Source organism: Mustela nivalis, assembly GCF_964662115.1.
Source record: "Mustela nivalis genome assembly, chromosome: 10".
Taxonomy (NCBI): Eukaryota; Metazoa; Chordata; class Mammalia; order Carnivora; family Mustelidae; genus Mustela; species Mustela nivalis.
In genome coordinates this window covers 12,957,094-12,975,892 of record NC_139029.1, presented here as the reverse complement: position 1 = coordinate 12,975,892, position 18,799 = coordinate 12,957,094, and the positions used below count along the sequence as shown (strand labels likewise).

General features: G+C 53.9%; 1 protein-coding gene across 4 annotated transcripts in view; it reads left to right on the top strand.

Moving 5' to 3' along the window:
- The window catches only part of CAPZB (capping actin protein of muscle Z-line subunit beta), a 126,448-nt gene that overhangs the window by 55,662 nt on the left and 51,987 nt on the right, over positions 1 to 18,799 (top strand). For all 4 annotated transcript variants that reach the window (XM_082684488.1, XM_082684487.1, XM_082684486.1 and 1 more), the window contains exon 2: positions 3,529 to 3,618. In XM_082684488.1, the coding sequence (XP_082540614.1) occupies positions 3,529 to 3,618 (90 nt within the window). The remainder of the gene's footprint in view (positions 1 to 3,528; positions 3,619 to 18,799) is intronic.

The following is an 18,799-nucleotide window of genomic DNA, read 5'->3' as shown; positions in this document are numbered from 1 at the left end:
ATTTGGGCCAGGTTGTCGGGGTCTGTCCTCTGCATTGTAGAATGTTAGAAGCATCCCAGTCCCTACCCATTGGCTGCCAGTTAGCGCCTCCTCGCCGGGTGAGGACAACCAGAAAATACCCCATTCATTGCCAGGTGTCTCCTGGGGGTTTGTGGGGCAGGCAGAATCAGCCCCAGTTGAGAAACACTAATTTGCATCTTTTTTTCAATAGATGTGATTTTTTAGAGTAGTTTTTGGTTCACAGGAAAATCGAGCGGAAGGTGCAGAGTGCCCTTCTCTTCCCTGCCCTGCCCTGCCCTTCCCTGCATGGCCTTCCCCACGCTGACACCTCGTAATCACTCAGTCCTTAGTCTCCATTAGGTGTCACTCCTGGTGTCGTACAGACCGTGGGTTTGGACAGATTCCTAATTAGGTGTATCCGCCGTTAGAGCAGGGCACAGAGCGGCATCGCTGTCCTAACAGCCCTCCGTGCTGTGCTGGGCCTGTTGATCCCTCCTCCCCTTCAACCCCCGGCGACTGCCGATCTTCTGACCAACTCCATAGTTCACCTTTTCCCAGATGTCACGCAGTTGGAATCCTGCAGTACAGAGCCTTGTCAGACTGGCTCCTTCCGCTGAGTCGTGTGCACTGAAGGTCCCTCCGTGCCTGTTCGTGCTCCGTAGCTTCATTCTCACCCAGTGCCGGGGAATATTCCCGAGTCTGGATGGACCGCAGGTGGTTTATGCACTTACCTGCCGAAGGACATCTTGGTTGCTTCCAAGTCTTGGCGTTGTGAATAAAGCTCTTAGAAACATTTGTGTGCCAGTTCTTGTGTGGAAATACGTGTTCAGCTCCTTTGGGTAAATTACCAGGGAGTGCAGTTGCTGCATCGGATGGTGAGACTAGTTTTTGTAAGAAACCAACATGCTCTGAGGTGGTTGTGTACCGTTTTGCATTCCCACCCGCTGCGAGTCCGAGTTCCCTTTGCTCCGCATCCTTGTCAGCAAGCAGAGTTCTGGATTTTGGCCATTCTAATAGGTGTGTAATGGGATCTCGTTGTTGCTTTAATTTGAGTTTCCCTGGTGACAAATGACGTGGAGCTTCTTTTCATATTCCTTACCATCTGTAAGTCTTCTTTAGTGAGGTGGATGTTTACGTCTTTGGCGCATTAGTTTATATCTCTTAACTTGTTTGGAGTCATTTAGGGTTTTCTCTTCAGGCCCGGGCGTGGGGGCGGGGCGTGTCCACAGCCAAGTTCACGGAGTTTGAGCACAGAGCAGCGCCACTCGCCAGTTCACAGCAACAGGGAAGACTTCGGGGTGGGGTTGAGTGGGGCAAATGTTGTAAATTATATAGATATATTTATTTTTTTCTTTTGGAAAAAGTTTTTAAAAGACTTAAAACCTGTATGTATTTATACACATACACAGAAAATACTCCCAAACACATAACTACTGTATAATAAAAATTTTACAGATATTTAATCATTGCAACAACCCTGTGGAACTAGATACTGTCCCCATTTTATGGATAAATAGAGGCTTGGAGAGGTTAAGAAATTTGCCTAAGGTTATAGTTGATGAATAGTAGAACTGGAAATTGAATAGAAGTCCAGAGGCAACCCAGTGTACCTGCGTTCTCAGCCCTTGCAGTGGTGTGAAAATGGCTTCCCGTGCCAGCAGGCCAGACCCACGTCACGTGGCCTCGGCTGGCATAGAAGGTATGGCACAGGCAGGGAATTCACGGTTGCTGGAATGCTGCACTGAATAGAACAAGTACTGTGCCGTTCAGGGGTGAGTGAGTGAGTGTGTGGTCGTTTGTAGGATAGTAGCCACTTTGTTGTGAATCCCAGAGTAAATGGTCCCTGATAACCACCTTCAGCAGGGGGCAGATTTGTTGTTGCTTATTTGTTTATTTATCTTTCAAAAGATTTTATTTACTTATTTGACAAGGAGAGATCACAAGTAGGCAGAGAAGCAGGCAGATAGAGAGAGGGAAGCAGGCTCCCCGCTGAGCAGAGAGCCCGATGCGGGGCTCTATCCCAGGACCCTGGGATCATGACCTGAGCCAAAGGCAGCGGCTTAACCCACTGAGCCACCCAGGCGCCCCTGTTGTTGCTTTTTTAAAAACAGCCTGCTGTGTACATCCAGTCAGTTGCCTGGGAATGAAATAGCCTCCAGTTAACTTGATGTGTTAGTTCTTTGGTGAAATACAAAGTGGGTCCTTCTCCCATGGCCTATTTGTGGCTAATATCCCTGGAGTGTCGGCGGTCGTATTCGAAGGTCCGGTTTTGTTACAGTCAGCTATGGCATTTCGAGGATTATTTTATGTATTTTATGAAGATTCTTTAGCGTGCTGATTTAGGTATTTTAAAAATCCTGAGATTGGTCTGGGCACAGATGCTGCCTCTGCTGGGCAGTGTCAGCTGCCCCGGTGGCCTCAACTCTTCTACTTGGGGGACGTGCTGTGGTCTTCCCTGCTCTGCCTGGGCCACCTGGCTCACTTTTCTTGTCACACCTCCTGAGGTCTGCTTCTGAGCCGCAGCCCTCTGGGCTGAATTTACTCGCACTCTACCCCCGCTCCGCTCCACTCCACCTCCTTCCTACCTCCCTTATTGATCACATGGATCGTCATCCAGTGACTGGCACATGGTGGCTCTGAGTGCATATTTGCAGCCTAAATGTCCCATGAGGTGAATCCTGGGAGCACACAGTGTGGTCTTTATCGTCCTGGGTCCCTGTGGCACCAGTGACCCCAGTTTGCCGCACTGGTCTGCTCTGCAGCTGGAGATGCCTCTTGACCAGAGGTGCTTCGGGTCTCAGTTGCCTTGGCAAGGGCCTGGCACTTGGGGATGTGTTCCAGACTTCAGCTGAATGCCCGAAGCACTTTAGCCTTGGCATGTATCTTGCCACTTGTTCTTTGCCTGGCTTTGTCCCTGGCCTGGTGACATGACCTGCCTCGTAGGTCCAGGTTGCAGCAAAGTAGAAAGCCTGACTTGCTACCCGAGCATGCTCCCTTGCTGCGCTATTTGGGAGCACATTTGCATCTCCCGCGGTCCATTGACTTGGAACACGAGCACCGAGCGGGGCTTTGAGATGCGGGTGGAACTCCAGCCCACTTCCCACTTCGAGTATCTTCCAGACATCTCCACTTGAGATAGACCGAGCTGTCACAGAGCCTGTGTTCCCCCTCCCCGCCCCAGGAGATGTGTTGGAGAGCCCACTTAGGGCCTGCTTGCTGTTAGAATGCTTTGGGCAAGCTGAAACTACAAGGATGTTTTTTCCCCCCAGATTTTATTTACTTACCTGAGAGAGAGCAGGCACGAGCTGGGGGATGGGGAGGACAAAAGGAGGGAGGGGAGCAGGTTTCCCACTCATCAAGGAGCCCGATGTGGGGCTTGATCCCAGGACCCTGACATTATGACCTCAGCCCAAGGCAGACGCTTAATCCTCTGAGCCACCCAGGTGCTCCAAGGGTGCTTTTTAAAAAAAGATTCCAGGTCTGCTTTTGGCAAAGTGATATAGACGCTTTTGTTTTCTCTTTTCACAGAGTGACCAGCAGCTGGACTGTGCCTTGGACTTGATGAGGCGCCTGCCTCCACAGCAAATCGAGAAGAACCTCAGCGACCTGATCGACCTGGTATGAGCTTTGTGGTCATACGGTTTCATTTGGGCTGCAGCTCATAATCAGTTGCTTTTTCCGTGCAGAGTTCCAAACCCAGAAGAAGCCTTCCCCACCAGCACCGAGTTCTGAGAGTCCTCCCTGTGGTTGTCCCTCCGAGCCCGCCGGGTTAGTAAAGCCCGGGACAGGGGCTCGGAAGTTGATCACTATGTGTCCCTTCACCCCAGCTGCGTGTTTTCAGGTTCTAGAAGCTTGCATTTCAGCACGGGGTGGGGGGAGGCCGCACGCACCCAGCGGGCATTCAGAAGTGCCTGGTGCCTGGCTTCCTTCATTTCTTTGCTGTTGTGGAAGCTCCTCCAGCCAAGACAGTACAAAATTTACCCTGTTAAATACTTCAGGGGCTCCATTCCACTTTGGCCGGTACAAAACCTAAAAGTCGACTGTCAAAGAGTTCATCACCTCTGTTTTTAAAATATTTATCTGTTATTTAATTTAGAGTGATTGGTCTCAAATGATGCCTCAGTTTAACTGGCACCTGATACTGTTTGAAATGCCTCAAAATATTTAAGTAAAATCCAGAAGGCTATGGAAAATATTGAAAAGCAGTAACATAAACTAAAACCAGGCCCCAAAAGGGCAGCTGAGTCACTAGCTTATCTGGCCAGTGCATTCGGGCTCTGGCCTGGGCTCCAGGTCCTCTGTTGGGCTTGTTGCACCCATCTCCTAGGATGTGTTGATGTGCCACTAGCCATGGCTCGTCAACGAGGCATCTTTTACAGGAATGGTTTTAAAACATGTCCGTGTGCTCTAGTGATGCTTCGTTCTACCATCTGACTTGAGAGCGATGGCACCTAGGAGAAGAATGATTCGTGTCATTCACAGAGAGGACTTTGCAGCAGTCCGCAGCCTGTCGTCATGACCGTGCATGTGCTTGCAGGCACCTGCGGTCCCCGTTGGGAGGCTGCCGGATGGGGAGTGAATGCTAGCCTGTGCTGGTCACACCTGCAAGTGAGGAGGGGGAGGTTTCTCGAGGTCAGTGGCCCTGATGAGAAAGGCAGCCGCAGGCCCTGTGATGGAAGGGAGGAAGGTGGCCTTATGGACGCGATGGGGCCCGGCTAACAAGGACGTGTGAGGGGAGTGTGAAAGAAGAGAGGGTAGAAGTGCAAGGCAGACAGGGCTCTACGTGCGCATACCAGGGTCAGAGCCCAGAGCCAGGGCGGGGTGGTCAGCCTGTGAGGGCTGTGGCGACAGGCCCCCTCTGGAACGGCAGTGGCCCCTCCCTCCGGCTGTTCACCGTGGCCCTGTGGAAGGACGACCCTGTGGGGCTTGTCTTCAGACTTTTCTGGGGAAGCCGTATGTTTGGAGTTGGATGTGAGACCTCCTGGTTTTTCCACATCTGCCCAAACGTGGGATTGCTAGATCTGGTTTTGTGTAGCGTGTGAGTGGGGGCCAGCGCGGGTTAGGTGGGGGTGTTTAGCGGAAGAGTTCTTTTCTGGGAAATGGTGAAGGTCACAGTTGGACAATTGCGAGGGGTCCTCACAGGTCAGAGGGAGGGCTTGAACTTGAGACAGAGGTTATCATCACTGTCCCCCAGACCCCAAGTCTGGTACTCACCGCACCAAGCTTGCGTAGTTTGCTCGCTGGGCCTGGTGGGACCCCCCACCCTGCAAGGCAGCAGCAGCCTGGGGCGTGCTGTGTTGCTTGTTTCTCTCGGTCAGAGACGTTTGCTGGATCCTATGTGGCAGAGGTGGGCAGAGGAGAGCACAGGAGGGCAGAGGCGGAGGGCGTGATCCGATCCCTAATCGGGTCAGCAGCAGAGCTTTCTTTGTCTTGAAACTCAGCAAGTCAGTGTCCTTGGCTGAGTTTAACCCCCGTGTGCCAGTTGAGCAGTTACTGTATTTTAGAAATCAAATAAACAGAAGAAACGATGAGCGAACTTTTCTCAGTCCGCCCTTCTCGGTGTTGAGCGGGCTGTTTTGTTCTCATGGCAGTGGAAGTGTGTTTTCTCTGCAGCCTCCCTGGTTGCCCCCTGTCTCCGAGGCGGGCACGGCGCTGCTTCTGCGGGAACCCGGGCAGCTGCTGTCTCTGCTGGGCCTGGCCCGGGTGCTTGGGCTTGGCGGGAAAACTGCAGCACTGAGTGTGCGTGAGGGAGACTCTTGGGAGCTGTCTCGCGCCTCAGCCACACACCGGGTGCTCCCTGGGTCAGCCCCAGCAAGCAGTTTGCAGGAGGCACCTTGGATCCTGGACGAGGTGGCACAGTGTTCCTGTCCCGAGGGGATATGCTGTGCGGCCTCCCACGGGTTACCGTCAGGACACACCGCCTTTCCCTTGACGACTTCGTCCTCTGCGGAATGTGGCTGGTGGGGGGGATGGAGGCAGACCTGGGTTGCGGGTACGATAGCTGGCAGTGCCGACCCCTGCCGTGTGCGCAGGACTGAGCTGGACGCCCTGGACACAGTGGTCTGTGCTAGTGCTCCGGCCAGTTTGCATGGTCCCCCTGGAATGCACATTGGACCACTCCGCCCCTTTTTGATTGAGACTGTGAGCAAGAAGCGAAGCGGCGGCACCGGGAGTCCCAGTTCCCTCTGCTGGGCCCCTTTGCGTGCATCCCTCACCCCCGGGACAACAGAAGAAGTGCGGTGTCTTCTGAGGTGTCTATCCGAACTGATAGGGAGCACAGTGTTAAATAATTCACTAGTAACCTAAAATATTAAAACATCTGTTTTATGGAGAATAATTTAGAGTTCCTGTAATTAAAAACAACCACCGCAGCACTGGAGACCTGGAAGGCGGCCCCTCCGTAGAGCGGCCCAGATGGGATTAGCAGGTCGCCCTTGTCCATCGCTCTGGGGGGAGGGGGGGAGGTCCCCACTGCCCCTCGCCAGGTTGTGTAGAGGCCCTGGTAGTTTCCCATCATCCAGAATGGGCTGGGGAATCGGTGTTCTCCTTAATTTTTTAATTTGAAGTATGATGAATGTCAGAATGGAAATGGAGCGTGGCTTTTCGCCGAATTAAGATCTGGTAAAGCACACCTCATTAAAACTATACTGACATGCTTCAAAAGCCACTTTTTGATTAATGGCCTTCCTTCAGGGTCCCTGCTCTGCACCATAGTGTGTGAGGGGCATCTGGCCTGGTTTTGTACAAGGTCCTAGGACCAGTCCTAGAAATTACTTCTTTGAATGTTTTCCTTTCGCTGCTGCTTTATTTCTTCTCTTTGCCCTGGGAATGATGCCCGGGCGGGGTGGGGGTGGGGGGTTGTTTTTAACTGGGTTTGCAGAATTCCGTCATTCTTTTAAGAGTTGGTCCATGCTGAGTGTACTGCTGTGTCTCTGAAGTTCACTTGCAGTTTTAGTTCTTCCCAGAGCTGTGATTGCAGAAAACTCACACCGTTGTGGGTCCATCTAGTAGCAGCGGGTCCAGGCCTTTGTTTCATGTAATCTGCGATCAGTCAGATGTTTTCAGAGCAGCAAGTGCCCTGCTCGGTGCAAATTGCAGTCATTCCTCCCATGCCCACCTGCCTAAAATAATGAAGGGGAGGGAGGTGTTTTCAAGGCAAGTCTCCAATTTTAAGACTGACAAGAATGTTAGGATTTGCCAGCATTCTCCATGAGGGGAATGGCCACGCTTAGATGTTGGAGCCAGAGAACCGTAGGGGAATTGATCTGGCTTACCAGCGGTCCGGGTACAAAGTCGCATGAAAGAGAAGTGCGGTGTGTGCTTGGCAGCCAGGCCAAGGAAGCCCAATTTATCATGCCAGATGAGCTCTCCTTCTCTTTTCTGTCCAGCATCAGAGCTTTTGCTGCCTTGGGATTATGGTGCATGCTGGGATTGGTGGGAAATGACCTTCCTTTGCAGATGGCCAGAACATCATTTCAGTACATATTAATCCCATTGTACTACAGTGAAGCCAGCCGAGATCCGTTGTTAAGCCGTTTCAAAAATACCCACTGGTCCTGTGGGCCAAGAATCATATGATGTTTAGATGCTCCCTTGGCTTCCTACACTTTGACCTTCTATGGCTTTACTCCGTACACTGGCAGGAATAGCCTACACTTGGCTAGGATATATTTTGAGCCCTGAGCTGAGGAAGGAGTTTGTTTCTGCAAATTGGCATCCAGCAGGCCATCCATCCGTCCTTTGCCCTTCTTAAGAGCAGACCAAAAATAGCCCTAAATCTGTTTAACCAGGCAGGAGAGTCTTTGCCTGCAAGCGTTAGTCATTTCATTTTTATTTTTTTTATTTTTATTTTTATTTTTTTTTTTAGTCATTTCATTTTTAATTTGTTCTCTCTTCTGTGCTGTAGCCACCCTGAGGTCCAGCTTGTGGGTGTCCCCAGACCCTACTCAGGCCCGGGGGTGGGCATCAGCTGGGAGAGCCTCTGAGCCGTCCTGGGCAGCCTGTGGGTTAGAGGGGGAAGAGACCTGGGGGCTGAGAGCATTGTTTTCGTGGCAGCATATCCTTCGTGACAGCTAGAATCACCCTCTAGAAATAGAAAGGGCCAGCTGGGTGCGGGGTTTGGCCCCAGCGGCCTCGGTAGGACCTGTATTTTGACTGGCATGCAGAAATCGCCCACCCCTTTGCAATTCTTCAGGCCTGACCTGTCAGAAGGTTGGGTGCATGGGGTGTACTTGGGCCCTGGGGGCCCGGCGGATGAGCTTTAAGTCTCCAAGAACCTACGCTCCGTGAAGCAGCAGGGGAAGCCAGGCTCCACACGTTTGTGATTGCTGAAGGCGAATATTTAATGGTTCATTAATGTTGTTATCTGTCTGATTCCTGCTAAGCGTTGTTACTCAATTTTCATTCTTTAAGGTGGAACCAACAAGTTCTGGAAATTACTCTTCCATTGGTAGCTGTGTGGAATGGAGCACCAAGCTCAGCTCTGTTCCCAGGTGCTGAAGATGTCCCGGGCGTGGGGACCAGGGTCCTGCAGGCCAAGATGACCCAGTTTATCTGTGCTCAGCACCGAGGAGGCGGCTTGTGCTTTTTTCCCGCCTAACTTGCCTCTTCTCTTCACCATTTAAGAGTGGTCTCACACCAGTTTTTTTTTCCTCCTTTATTCAGAGGCGACCTTTAAAAGGTCTTCTCCTTTCTAAAGGGGTCTTAGCTTAAGTGGGTGAAAAGTTAGTGGATTCAAGCCCACATTTCCTGAGCACCCCCTCTGAGTCAGCCACTGTGCTCAGCGCTGGGAAGAAATCCTTTATTCCTTGGCTCTCCTTCCACAGGAGAAAATGCCAGGATCCTGAAACTGATGAGAATGACCTTGGCTGGGTTCTCAGCCCGCTGGCCTTCATCGGTTCATCAGCTCCGAGGAGGGCTGTCAACGGTTATTCTATAAGAACTTCACCTCCACTGTTGGTCGAATACTCTTCCAGGTGCCGGCGATGTGGGATGGGAGGTCTGGCTCCATAGAACTGGCTTTTAGCGGAGAATTTAGGGAAGACTTCCGGAAGAAGGAAGACTTGGCTTCGGCCAGCTTGGCTCTCTCTGTCTCCCAAGCAGATGCCCAGCCGGCATGTTGGTTTGTCTTTACTTTTGACTAAAAGTGGCCCAGGCTCTTCAGTGGCTGTGCCCTGTCCCCTGACTCTGCTGGCCACCTCGGACCTGGCCTCTCCCTCTCTTCCTCACGTTCTTCCCCCAGAGCATTCCTGACAGCTGAGCAAAAATGTTTCTTTGGAGTTTGGGGGGCAAATCCCAAAGTGGCTGCCTGGAGTAGAGAATTTTATGTTTCTTCTCTTTAAATAATAATATTCTGGTCCGTAACATGCCCACATGTAAGACATTTTAATATAAGAAGAATGCTTTCTACACTGAAGCCTTAAGTCGAGTTGAGGCTCAGAGAAGTTGGCCTTTTCCCGCCTGGGGCTTGGTGAGGGGGCCTCCCAGCCGGGCGTCGCCTTCCCCCTGCTGGGCACCGACCAGCTGAGCTGTGGGTCAGGGGTCCCCCACTGACAACACCACGGACGCGTGTGGGACTCGTGCGTGGTGGTTCGGGAGCCATCTGCCAGACCCCATTTGCTGCTGCCGAGGGAAGTTTCCCTACAGGTTTATGTCAGGGGTGGGGGGACTCGGCTTCTAGCTTCCATTCTCCTCTTTGTCCTCGGGTCCACCCAGGGTCTCCTGGGAAGTTTTCTCTCCCAGGCCGGATATTGTCTCTGGTAATTATGCAAAAAGCCCCTGCGCAGTCTCTGTTGCACTGATGTTTCTGAGCTTATCCTGCGCTTCCCTGCAGGCAACACTGAGCTGCGGTTCCCGTTTTACAAGGGGAAAGCGTTCTAGCCAAGGGCCCCCAGCAGTATTTTAATGAACTCCATTCCTTGGAAAGTTGTGGTGAGACTTCTCATGCAAGCGTTTTTGCTCTTTGAATGGACTGCAGCTGTGGGGACTAAAAGCAAGGGAGCGGGAGAAGCAGCCCCTGGACCGAGGTGCTGAACTGGCCCCCTGTTCCCTGCCCAGGGCTGCCTCTCTGTAGAGATGGCCTCCCATGACCTCAGCCTGTTGCAGAGGTGAGGACCCTGCCATCTGATGGCGTGGCCTCTGATTTGTGTCAGGGTGACAGCTAGGCAGCCCTTGTAAACAGGGATAGGATGGCATGATTGGCTCGGAGGGGAAAGTGGGGCTCCCTGGAGTGCCTTCCCCTGACCTGCTCCCTCATAGATGCTGCTGGGAAGTTATTTGAAATTCTGATGAGCTCTCTTCTCTGCAGAAGAACGGGCCCTCATTTGATCCAATTAAGAATGAGATGGATTGCCTCCTGTGCCAGCAGCCCAGACCATTAAAACTTGAAGCCACGCGAATGAAGGAGAAAAGTACAGGGGCCATTTGCTTTCCTTTGTGCGCATGTGTTCTGTTGGGGAGCCAGGACTGTTTCCAGGAGACCAGAATGACGTGTCCGCTGGTCCTGAGCAACGCTGGGGCAGTAACGGAGATGACTCATTATGGCCAGGGGCTCAAGATGCTCCAGAACTAGGTTATTGGAAAGCAGTCTTCTGTCACTGTTGATGTCAACCCCCTAGTTCACTTTTGTTGTTTTTAAGAGGAAATGCTAAAGTTCCAATAGAGATGTTGTTTGGCCTCAGATTTATAATTTGACTCTCTTCTCTTTTCATTCGTCCTAAAGTCATTTTCAGTGAATAACACGGAAAAATGGCTTTCACGGAGAGCCACCCGGTGTGGAGCACTGATGTATTCGGGCCACGTTATTACTCATTTGATCGGCATCTGGTTTAAGCCTCTCAGCCACTCTGTAAGGCGAGCGGGCAAGTCCCCTTTCATAGCCGAGGACAACAAGGATGTCCTATACTGGACGCGGGACCTAGGACCCAGTCGGGTCCAGCTGTGGGTTCAGCGTGTTGCCCACTGGATTACAGTGTTAAAGGTGAAAACGTGATAGTATGTCATTTCTTGTGTGTCCTGCTAAAATGATCCCTTCAGGTGAAACTGTAAGAGGAATCTGTGATAAGGGCGGGCTAGTGGCCACAGAACCTGTAAGTGCATCAGGAGAAAAGCCTCTTCACCTTCTCTTCCTGCCTCTTCTGGTTCAGAGCTCCATCAGAGCAACCCGATTTCTGCTTGGCATGGCTGCTGGGAGCAGTGGACTCAGTGGGATTAGTGGTGCGGGGGTGAAGCCGTCAATAACTGTCCCCCAGCACATACGCGCACACACGCACACACTCCTACTGTGCCCTGTGTGTGTGTGTGGGTAGGGGTGCTCTTTAAAAAAAAAAAAAAGCATTCTGTCCAAACACAGGTTGTTGGCCACTCTTTATTTTTTCAGTTAATAAAGCAAATCTAGACATTTTAGGAAAAGCAAGTTCTTGCACCACAAGAGCTAAAGGGATGGGTCAGGAAGGGGGCTGCCTTGAAATCAAACGTACCAGAACTAGCGCACAGCCCGGCAGAAGGCACTTGGAACATAGGAGGCACCTGGGGTGGGAGGACAAGATCCCATTGGTGGCAGCAGGACGACAGCAGGGGCAGCTGGGCGTGGGCTCCCCATGCGGCAGGCGGCCGTATGTGACAGCGCCGTAGAGCTCAGACCCGAGGGCAGAAGCGAGGGGGTCAGCCTACTCAGCACGGGGCCCCCGTCCCCTAGGCACCTAGGATGGATTTTAAGTGACGTTCATGTTTCACTGGGAAGAAGCAAATCAGATTGCTGAAACAGCTAGAAACATCGGAGGCAGACAAGCGGAGTATCTCTTGTCCGGCAGGCGCTCATCCCGCTCGGGGACTAACAGGACGCTCATAGGCCAGAAGCAGAGGGAAAGCCTCGACAGTGGCCGGTGCTGAGGTCGGGGAGGCCTTATTCCTGAGACTGACACCGAAAGGATGGCTTATGACCACAGACAGTTTTAACTTAAAAGTTGGGATAAAATTAAATGAGGGAGCTTCTGAGGCTGTCACTGTTGTTCCCACCAGACAGAAGCAGCAGCAGGGGCCCGGGCTTCTTAGGCAAGGTCACCAGGTGGCCATGCTGGAGCCAAGCTTTGGACCCAGGCAGTCTGACTCCAGGATTCCCGGCCGCTGTGTGCGGACATTTCCACTAAAAAGAAAAGTGGGAATACTTTGTTAGGACAGAGAGCCAGGTGCCCAGACTGGTGGGTCATAGAGGGAGCCGTGCAGATGTCTCGTGCACATCCTGTGTGTCCTCCTGAGGAGTACAAAATGAAACAGGATAGGATGGCTGGAAAAGTGGCCTTCACGGATGACCCGACTTTATGCTCAGTGGACGGATTGAATTTCTTCCTGGATGCAACCTGCATGTTGCCTGCCTGTCATGAAATTGGGCAGCTCACCTTGGTTGAGCCTCTTGAGGAGCAAAGACTGTGAACAATGGGGGAAACATGGCCAGCTCTGCCGTCTGGGAGCCATCCATGTTGACTTATTAAAGGTTCTGAGGAGTCCTGCAGTTACAAACAACATTGCCTCGATCCCAGCACTTCTCTGACTCACTTTCATGGGATCTACTTTGGAAAACATTGGTTTCCTAGAAAGGTTTATAACCTGCATAATCAAATGGCCTGGATTCTAGACCCTTTCTGGCAATGGCCATAAGTGTGGTGTTAACCAAGCTCACAATTTTTGTGACCAGTAAAGTGGCATAGGAAGAACTTGGCTCTCCTTGTGGCTTCTTCAGATAGAGAACTGCTGCAGAGAACTCACAGCTCCTTCGGCAGTGGGGGAACCAGGAAGGTGGGAAGGAAGCACTGTGTACATTGAGCAAATCTTATCGAAAGTCAGGGACCCTGGGTTGCAGCATTGGGTCTGCTCCTAACTTCTTTGTGATCAGCAGCGGCCATGTCTGTCTGGGTCTCTTAATCTCCTCTCTGAAGTGAAGGCCACACGGTCACAGTCTCAGAACCTGAGTCCCATTGCCTAGAACTAAAAGATCGTCACTGTGGATCCTGTTGTGTGGCGGTCACTACTTTTGCCGGCAGAAGAGACATTGATTGCTGTCAGGTCTGTGACCGAATAGCCTGCCGTGTATGGTAAAAATGTGGAGAGAGCCAAGCCGATGGGGACCTGTGGCACACCCCACACCCCCCCCGAGGCTGGGCTCCGTGGCCTCCGCAGCACCCTTCTGTGTGGGTGAAGTTAGGCTGACTGGGACCTGGATCCCGTTCTGTCACCTTCCAGCTTCGAGAGCACAGGCAGGTCGCTTTACCTCCCAGAGTTTGCTCCAGCATAAGAGATGGGGGTAAGAACACTGTTCCTGGAGCCCTTGTGAGGGTTTGAGCATGTGTGTCACACGCCGATGCGCGTGGCAGACAGGTGCTTAATCAGTGCTGGCTGGCTCCTTTCTTACCTTCGCAGGCTTTCCAGGACCTGTTGCTGACCCCTAGGCTCTGGCAGCCTTCCCTGTTTGCACAGGCAGACGGTCCCCATCCTGACTGCGTCAGGGGGATGGGGTTTAGAACCCAGTGCGCCATGGCTGGGACTTGGTGTATTTTACCCGGCAGGGAGGAGGTGAGAGGGCCCTCCACTGAGGTGTTTGAGGTGCTCCTGACAACCATTCCCCCCGTCTGTGGACTCGGACGGTTGGCGTGCCTCTGACGGGATGGAAAGCACGGCAGTGCCATCGCCCTCGACCCCTGGGCCAGCAGAGGAGGCCAGGAAGGACAGCTGTCATTCCACAGAGTGGGCTGATGGCGTGTCCGGCCTCCCTTCCCGGCCTGGCAGAGTGGGGGCTCCCGGCCTGTGTGAGTCCTCTCTGCTCCTCCTTGCCCTGGGGGCTCTGGTGGGCACGGTGCTCCCTGCTCAGCTCCCTGGATTCGCAACACTCAGAGTCCTTCTTTGGAAGCCCTGGCGGAGGAGCCAGACACAGTGGCTGCGTGTGGGACCGGTGGGGAGTGCGATCTGTCCAAGGAGCGGGTGGCGGATCCCGCAGCCTCCCCGCTCCCTCCAGCTCATCGCCTTCACTTCAGCCATCCACAGGCGCCGCACAGGCAGGTGGACGTCATCCAGGATGGGCCACCTGGGACCTGACACCCTCAGGAGCCCCCCTCTGGGGTCCAGTTTCCTGTTCTCTGTGCCTTCACGTCCTTCCATCCCATCAGGATTGCTGGGGTCCCAGCCTGAGCCCCAGTCTCTTTAGTCTCCCCCTCTGCACTGCCAGCGTGACCCCCAGGCACCCCCTCCCCAGCTTGAAAAGCAGCCCCCAGGCCGACATCTGCGGCTCCTCCAGGGTCACCCGGCAGAGGGCCTCCCCGCCCCACGTCTGTCCCCCTTCAGCCTCTCCTGATCGGTGTCTCATGGCGCAGAGGCTGCTTCAGCCCCTCGCCTGCTCCTACCTGTTCCTGCCCTGATGTAGACATAGGCCTGCTAGGGGCCACCAGCCGCAGCGTGGGTGTTCGGCTGGGCTTGCAGCAGCGTGCGCATTTATCCTACACATTTCCTTGGACACGGACTGATTGTTTAATGATCTCCCCCTCCCCATATACCCCTTGTATGTCAGGCTACAGAAAGCTTAGAGATGGAGCGCCTGCCAAGTTCTCGGCCGGGAAGTGTTAGGGCCCCTGTGAGTCTGGCATGTCTGGAGCTCCAGACCTGGTGCGGGTGAGCGCCTGGAGCCCAGAAGGCCTGGCTGAGCCGAGCCCTCGACTTCCCCGTGTCTGAGCGGGGTGACTTCTCAGTCGTGGCTTCTTCATCTTGGGGGCAGGCCTGATGTCACTGCCCTTGAAAACTAGACCTGGTGTGTGTAGAGCTCCTGGCACGGTAGGGCTTAGAGGAGGTAGCCGTCCGTGGAGGGTTCTTGCCCCAAGTCTGATGTGGCCATTGAACAGATGAAGGAAAGCTCTGCCGGTTGCCTGGTTGTTGGCTGGTAACTGTGAGCTGCCAAGTCTTTTCTTGGCCCTTCGCGTGCTTGGTTTCTTGAAAGCACACCCCCCTTACAGATGAAACAGAGCGGCTCAGTAAGTCAGCCAGAGCCTCACAGCTCGTTACTGAGTAGCAGGGTCGGATTAACCTCAGGTCCGTCAGACTCATGTGCCCAGTTTCCTCCCACCATGCTGTCTGTCCCCGCACTTCTCCAGGATTAGCTTCTGCCTTGTCGCTGCAGGTCCCCAGCAGATACCGCCACAGTTAGCACCTGCAAGAGGTTATTCAGTCTTTGCAGAATGGAGCTTTCCCCTTCCCTTGTTGAGAGGAAGGCTTGTTCTCGCCTTCCATTGTTAGAGAGAAATGCTAGTGGAGGTGGCTGTGGTGGGGATCACGTGCCCCCCAGGTCCGCATGCCGCCACCAAGTAGCGCTGTTGCCTGGCCTCTTTCTGTTAAGAGGGTGGAGGCAGGTGCCTTCCAGCCCCCCCCCCCGCCCCCCCTCCAGGCTTCCCATTGCTTGCATTAAAGAGTCAGCGCTCTAGAAGAAGGTGCAGGGGTGAAGACTGATTCCACCCTCCTCTTTCGGGTCACTGGCCTTCATCAGGCCGGACACTTTTTGTTCATTAGTCAGGCTGTTTGCAGTTGCTGCGTTGCCACATCTGTTGCTGCCTTCCTGGACCTGTTGCGCTCACAATTAAGGTTCATTACAGACCCTGTCAATCACAACAGGCCCAGAGCCTGCCTTTGAGAGGTCTGTGAAGGGCTGTCCCTGCGCCCTCCCCTTCGCAAATGGTCACCGACCGGATTCTGGATGTGTGGTGTGCGGGAGAACGGGGAGGGACCGCGCTTGTAAAACTCCAGACTCCCGGGTCCTGGGGGGCCTGGTACCTTGTGTGTAATTGAAACCTTCACGCCAGGACGAGAATTGATGTTACAGATGGTGCTGGTAGGAGCTGTGTGAGATGGAGGCTTTGGAATAAGTGTCTGACAGCAGGCCACTCGAGAAGAGATTCGAGGCCAAACACAGAAGAAGTTTAATTATCGTTGATCTCCCTCTCTCCTCTTTCTGGAATGTGTAGGCACACTTAATTACTACTAACTGGAAGCTAAAATAACCGTCTGGGTTCAGAACGAAACCCTTTCGGAGATTTGCCCCAGGCTGGAAATGATTATTCTTCCTACAAGTGGATTTTTCCTCATTCTCACCGTGCCAGACGTCAGAAGGGAGTGAGGAGTGTGCGTCAGGCCTGGAACGTGGCCTCCTGCTCCTTCCCCAGCATTTTCACGCCTCGTTTGTTCACCTTCCCACTTTGAACTCTGCCTGCTGGGGAGCCCCACATCCAGGCTGCCTCAGTCCACGGGGCCTGGTGAAAGCGCTGCCTCAAGGTGCCGCACTCCTAGCACAGGGGTGGGGGGGGGGCCCTCTGGGGCCGAAGCACTGCTGCCCCATAGCCCCGGGGTCCACACGGTGCCCGGCCACATTGCTGATGCAAAATAAGTCATGATCGGTGAGCCAGTAAACCTGCCCGTCCCAGACCCGAGAGGGAGGACTCTCCATCTGTACCTTCTGAGCCGTGGACTCTGAGGAGGGAGGAGAAAGGGGGCGGCGATGCCATGAGAAGCTGGAAGGACTTCAGAGGCCTCAGCTCTGTGGGGTCGGCGTTGGTGGCCCGGGCAGGGGACAGGGGCGCACGGGGGCAGCAGACCCCCAGGAGACCTAGGTGACCTCGAGGAGGCCGCTACCACGCTCAATGCCTTCGTTTCCCCGTGGGCACAGCGCAGGGGGTTGTGAATTCGCCTCGTCCTCGGAGGGCAGGTGGGAGGATCGGAGGGCTGTGCTGGGGCATCGCAGGGCACATGAGGAGCGTGGGCTTCTGTGAGAGCAAGTAGTTCGTGCAGGAGAAACACGGGCACTGGGGCAGCTGGCCTGTTGCAGTTCAGCTGTCCTTCTGAGGACGGCTGTGTCCCTTGCCAGAGTGCCCCACGTTTTCTTGTGCAGCGGGCGAGTGCTTCATGATCGGGCTCAGGGAGGTGGTGCTGTCCTCCAGGGCGGAGTGGGCAGTGGGGCGCGCCAGGTCCATTCACAGTGACCGGTGCATTTTAATGCCCTCCCCTCGAGTACTTGACCTCTCGGGTCTTGGCTGAGAACACATGAAGTAGGGTATGTGGCTTGTGGAAGAACCTCGGCTGAGAGTTCAGCAGAGGGAGGCCCTGGGGAGCACTGGATGTAACTCGGCTGCCCGAGGCCGGTGGGGACATGGTTTCAGGTGCCCAAGGCCATTGCTTCTAAGGAGTGCTGCCCATCTAGCTTGTCGGCCAAAGGCATGTTTATCATTTAGGGCCGTTCGGTGCACACTGATTGCTACTACCCTTTCATGGGTTACTGGATTATTCTAAGAGCCTCTGGATCTCCCTGCCTCTGGCCCCCCACCCACCCCATCTCCCTCTCAGCAGCCGGAGTAACCTTTCCAAAATGCAGTTCTTACCATGACCCCACAGAGTCATCAGGATTATCCCTCCTCCCTCCTTCAAGTCCCTTCCCCTCCAACCATACCGATGTGCTAGGGCTTCCCTAAGGTCCTGTGCCCAGTATTGTCGGATCTTTGTACGTGCTGCCCATTCCTGGGAACACCTCTCTACCCCAGCCCTGCTGATCTCAGATCTCTGTTTGGGCCTCACTCCCCCACCCTTGTCCCTTGGTCACTGCTGCTCACGAAGCTCTCTGAGGGCAGGGATCTTGTCCGCTCTGTTCACCTCTGTATCCACAGAGTGGCACAGATGGACTCCCAGGGAAGGCGTGCCTGGCCCCTTGTGAGGGCTAGAGCCTGCGCTGAAGCGCTGGGTCCCAGGGGTGAGGAAGGTAGTGCTTGTGTCTGTAGAGCCACAGTCAAGGGCTCTTGCCAAAAAGCAGGTGATGGGTGCGCACTCTGGTCGCACTGAGGATCCCGTTTGTTGCCACGGAGACTTTCTAGTTGTGTAATGGAAGAGACAGTGACTGATTATTTGTGATTGTAAGATTAGAGCTGGGAAATGGGCCTCTTCCCTAAACTGCTCCGCGAGCCAGCCTGCCTGCCACCGGAAGAGCCCCCGTCAGTTCCTTCCTGAGAAGCAGTGGCCCTGTGGACTTTGTCGACACTGCGGGCTTCATGAAACGGTCACTGCCACCCCCTTTGTCTTGTCTGATCTCACAGGGGCCTCGGGCTTTCCAAATCAGGTCAGGTGCTCTGGCACCTGCTGTCTCCCTCACTGCTCCCAGAGGAAGCCGCAGTAGGCTCCCGGCTTCCAGATTTTCCTGAGCTCTTAGCTCTTCGGTTTTGGCAAAGGGCCGCAGGGTATCTGCCTTAGTTTCTGATCCTTGTTACCTTTCTTAGATTTGGGAACTTCTCATAACTTCCAGGGAGCACAGGGTGTCCTTCAAAGCAGAGCTGAAGCCCCTGTTTAAGAAAACGGACCCCAGGGCTGCATCGGACACGCGATGTCCCGTAGAGAAGAGCCGCGACGTGGGTGCAGGCTGTGTGCGGAAGACGTCGGCTCCTCCTCTGCCACCTGCGAGTCAGAAAGGCGAGCGCTCCCCCCGGGTGGAGGTGGGGAATAACGTTTTTCTGTTTTATTGCACATCTTTTCTCCGTGGACAGGATATTCAAGTCCACGGAAATGCTTTTGAAGGTGCCATATACTAATCTGCAAACAAGAAATGCAGTTCCTAGAGCGGAGGGCCTCGCTAGTTTTCCCTGGAGTTAGGTTTCTGCCTTAAAACACCTTGAAGAAGAGCTTTCCTGTGTGCGGTGAGAGGCACCCTTAGAATGGGGCAGGTCCGGCCTACCTCCTCCCAGACCAGGGCGGTGTCCTCTGTTGCTCTAAGGCACGGATCACCAGAACTGCT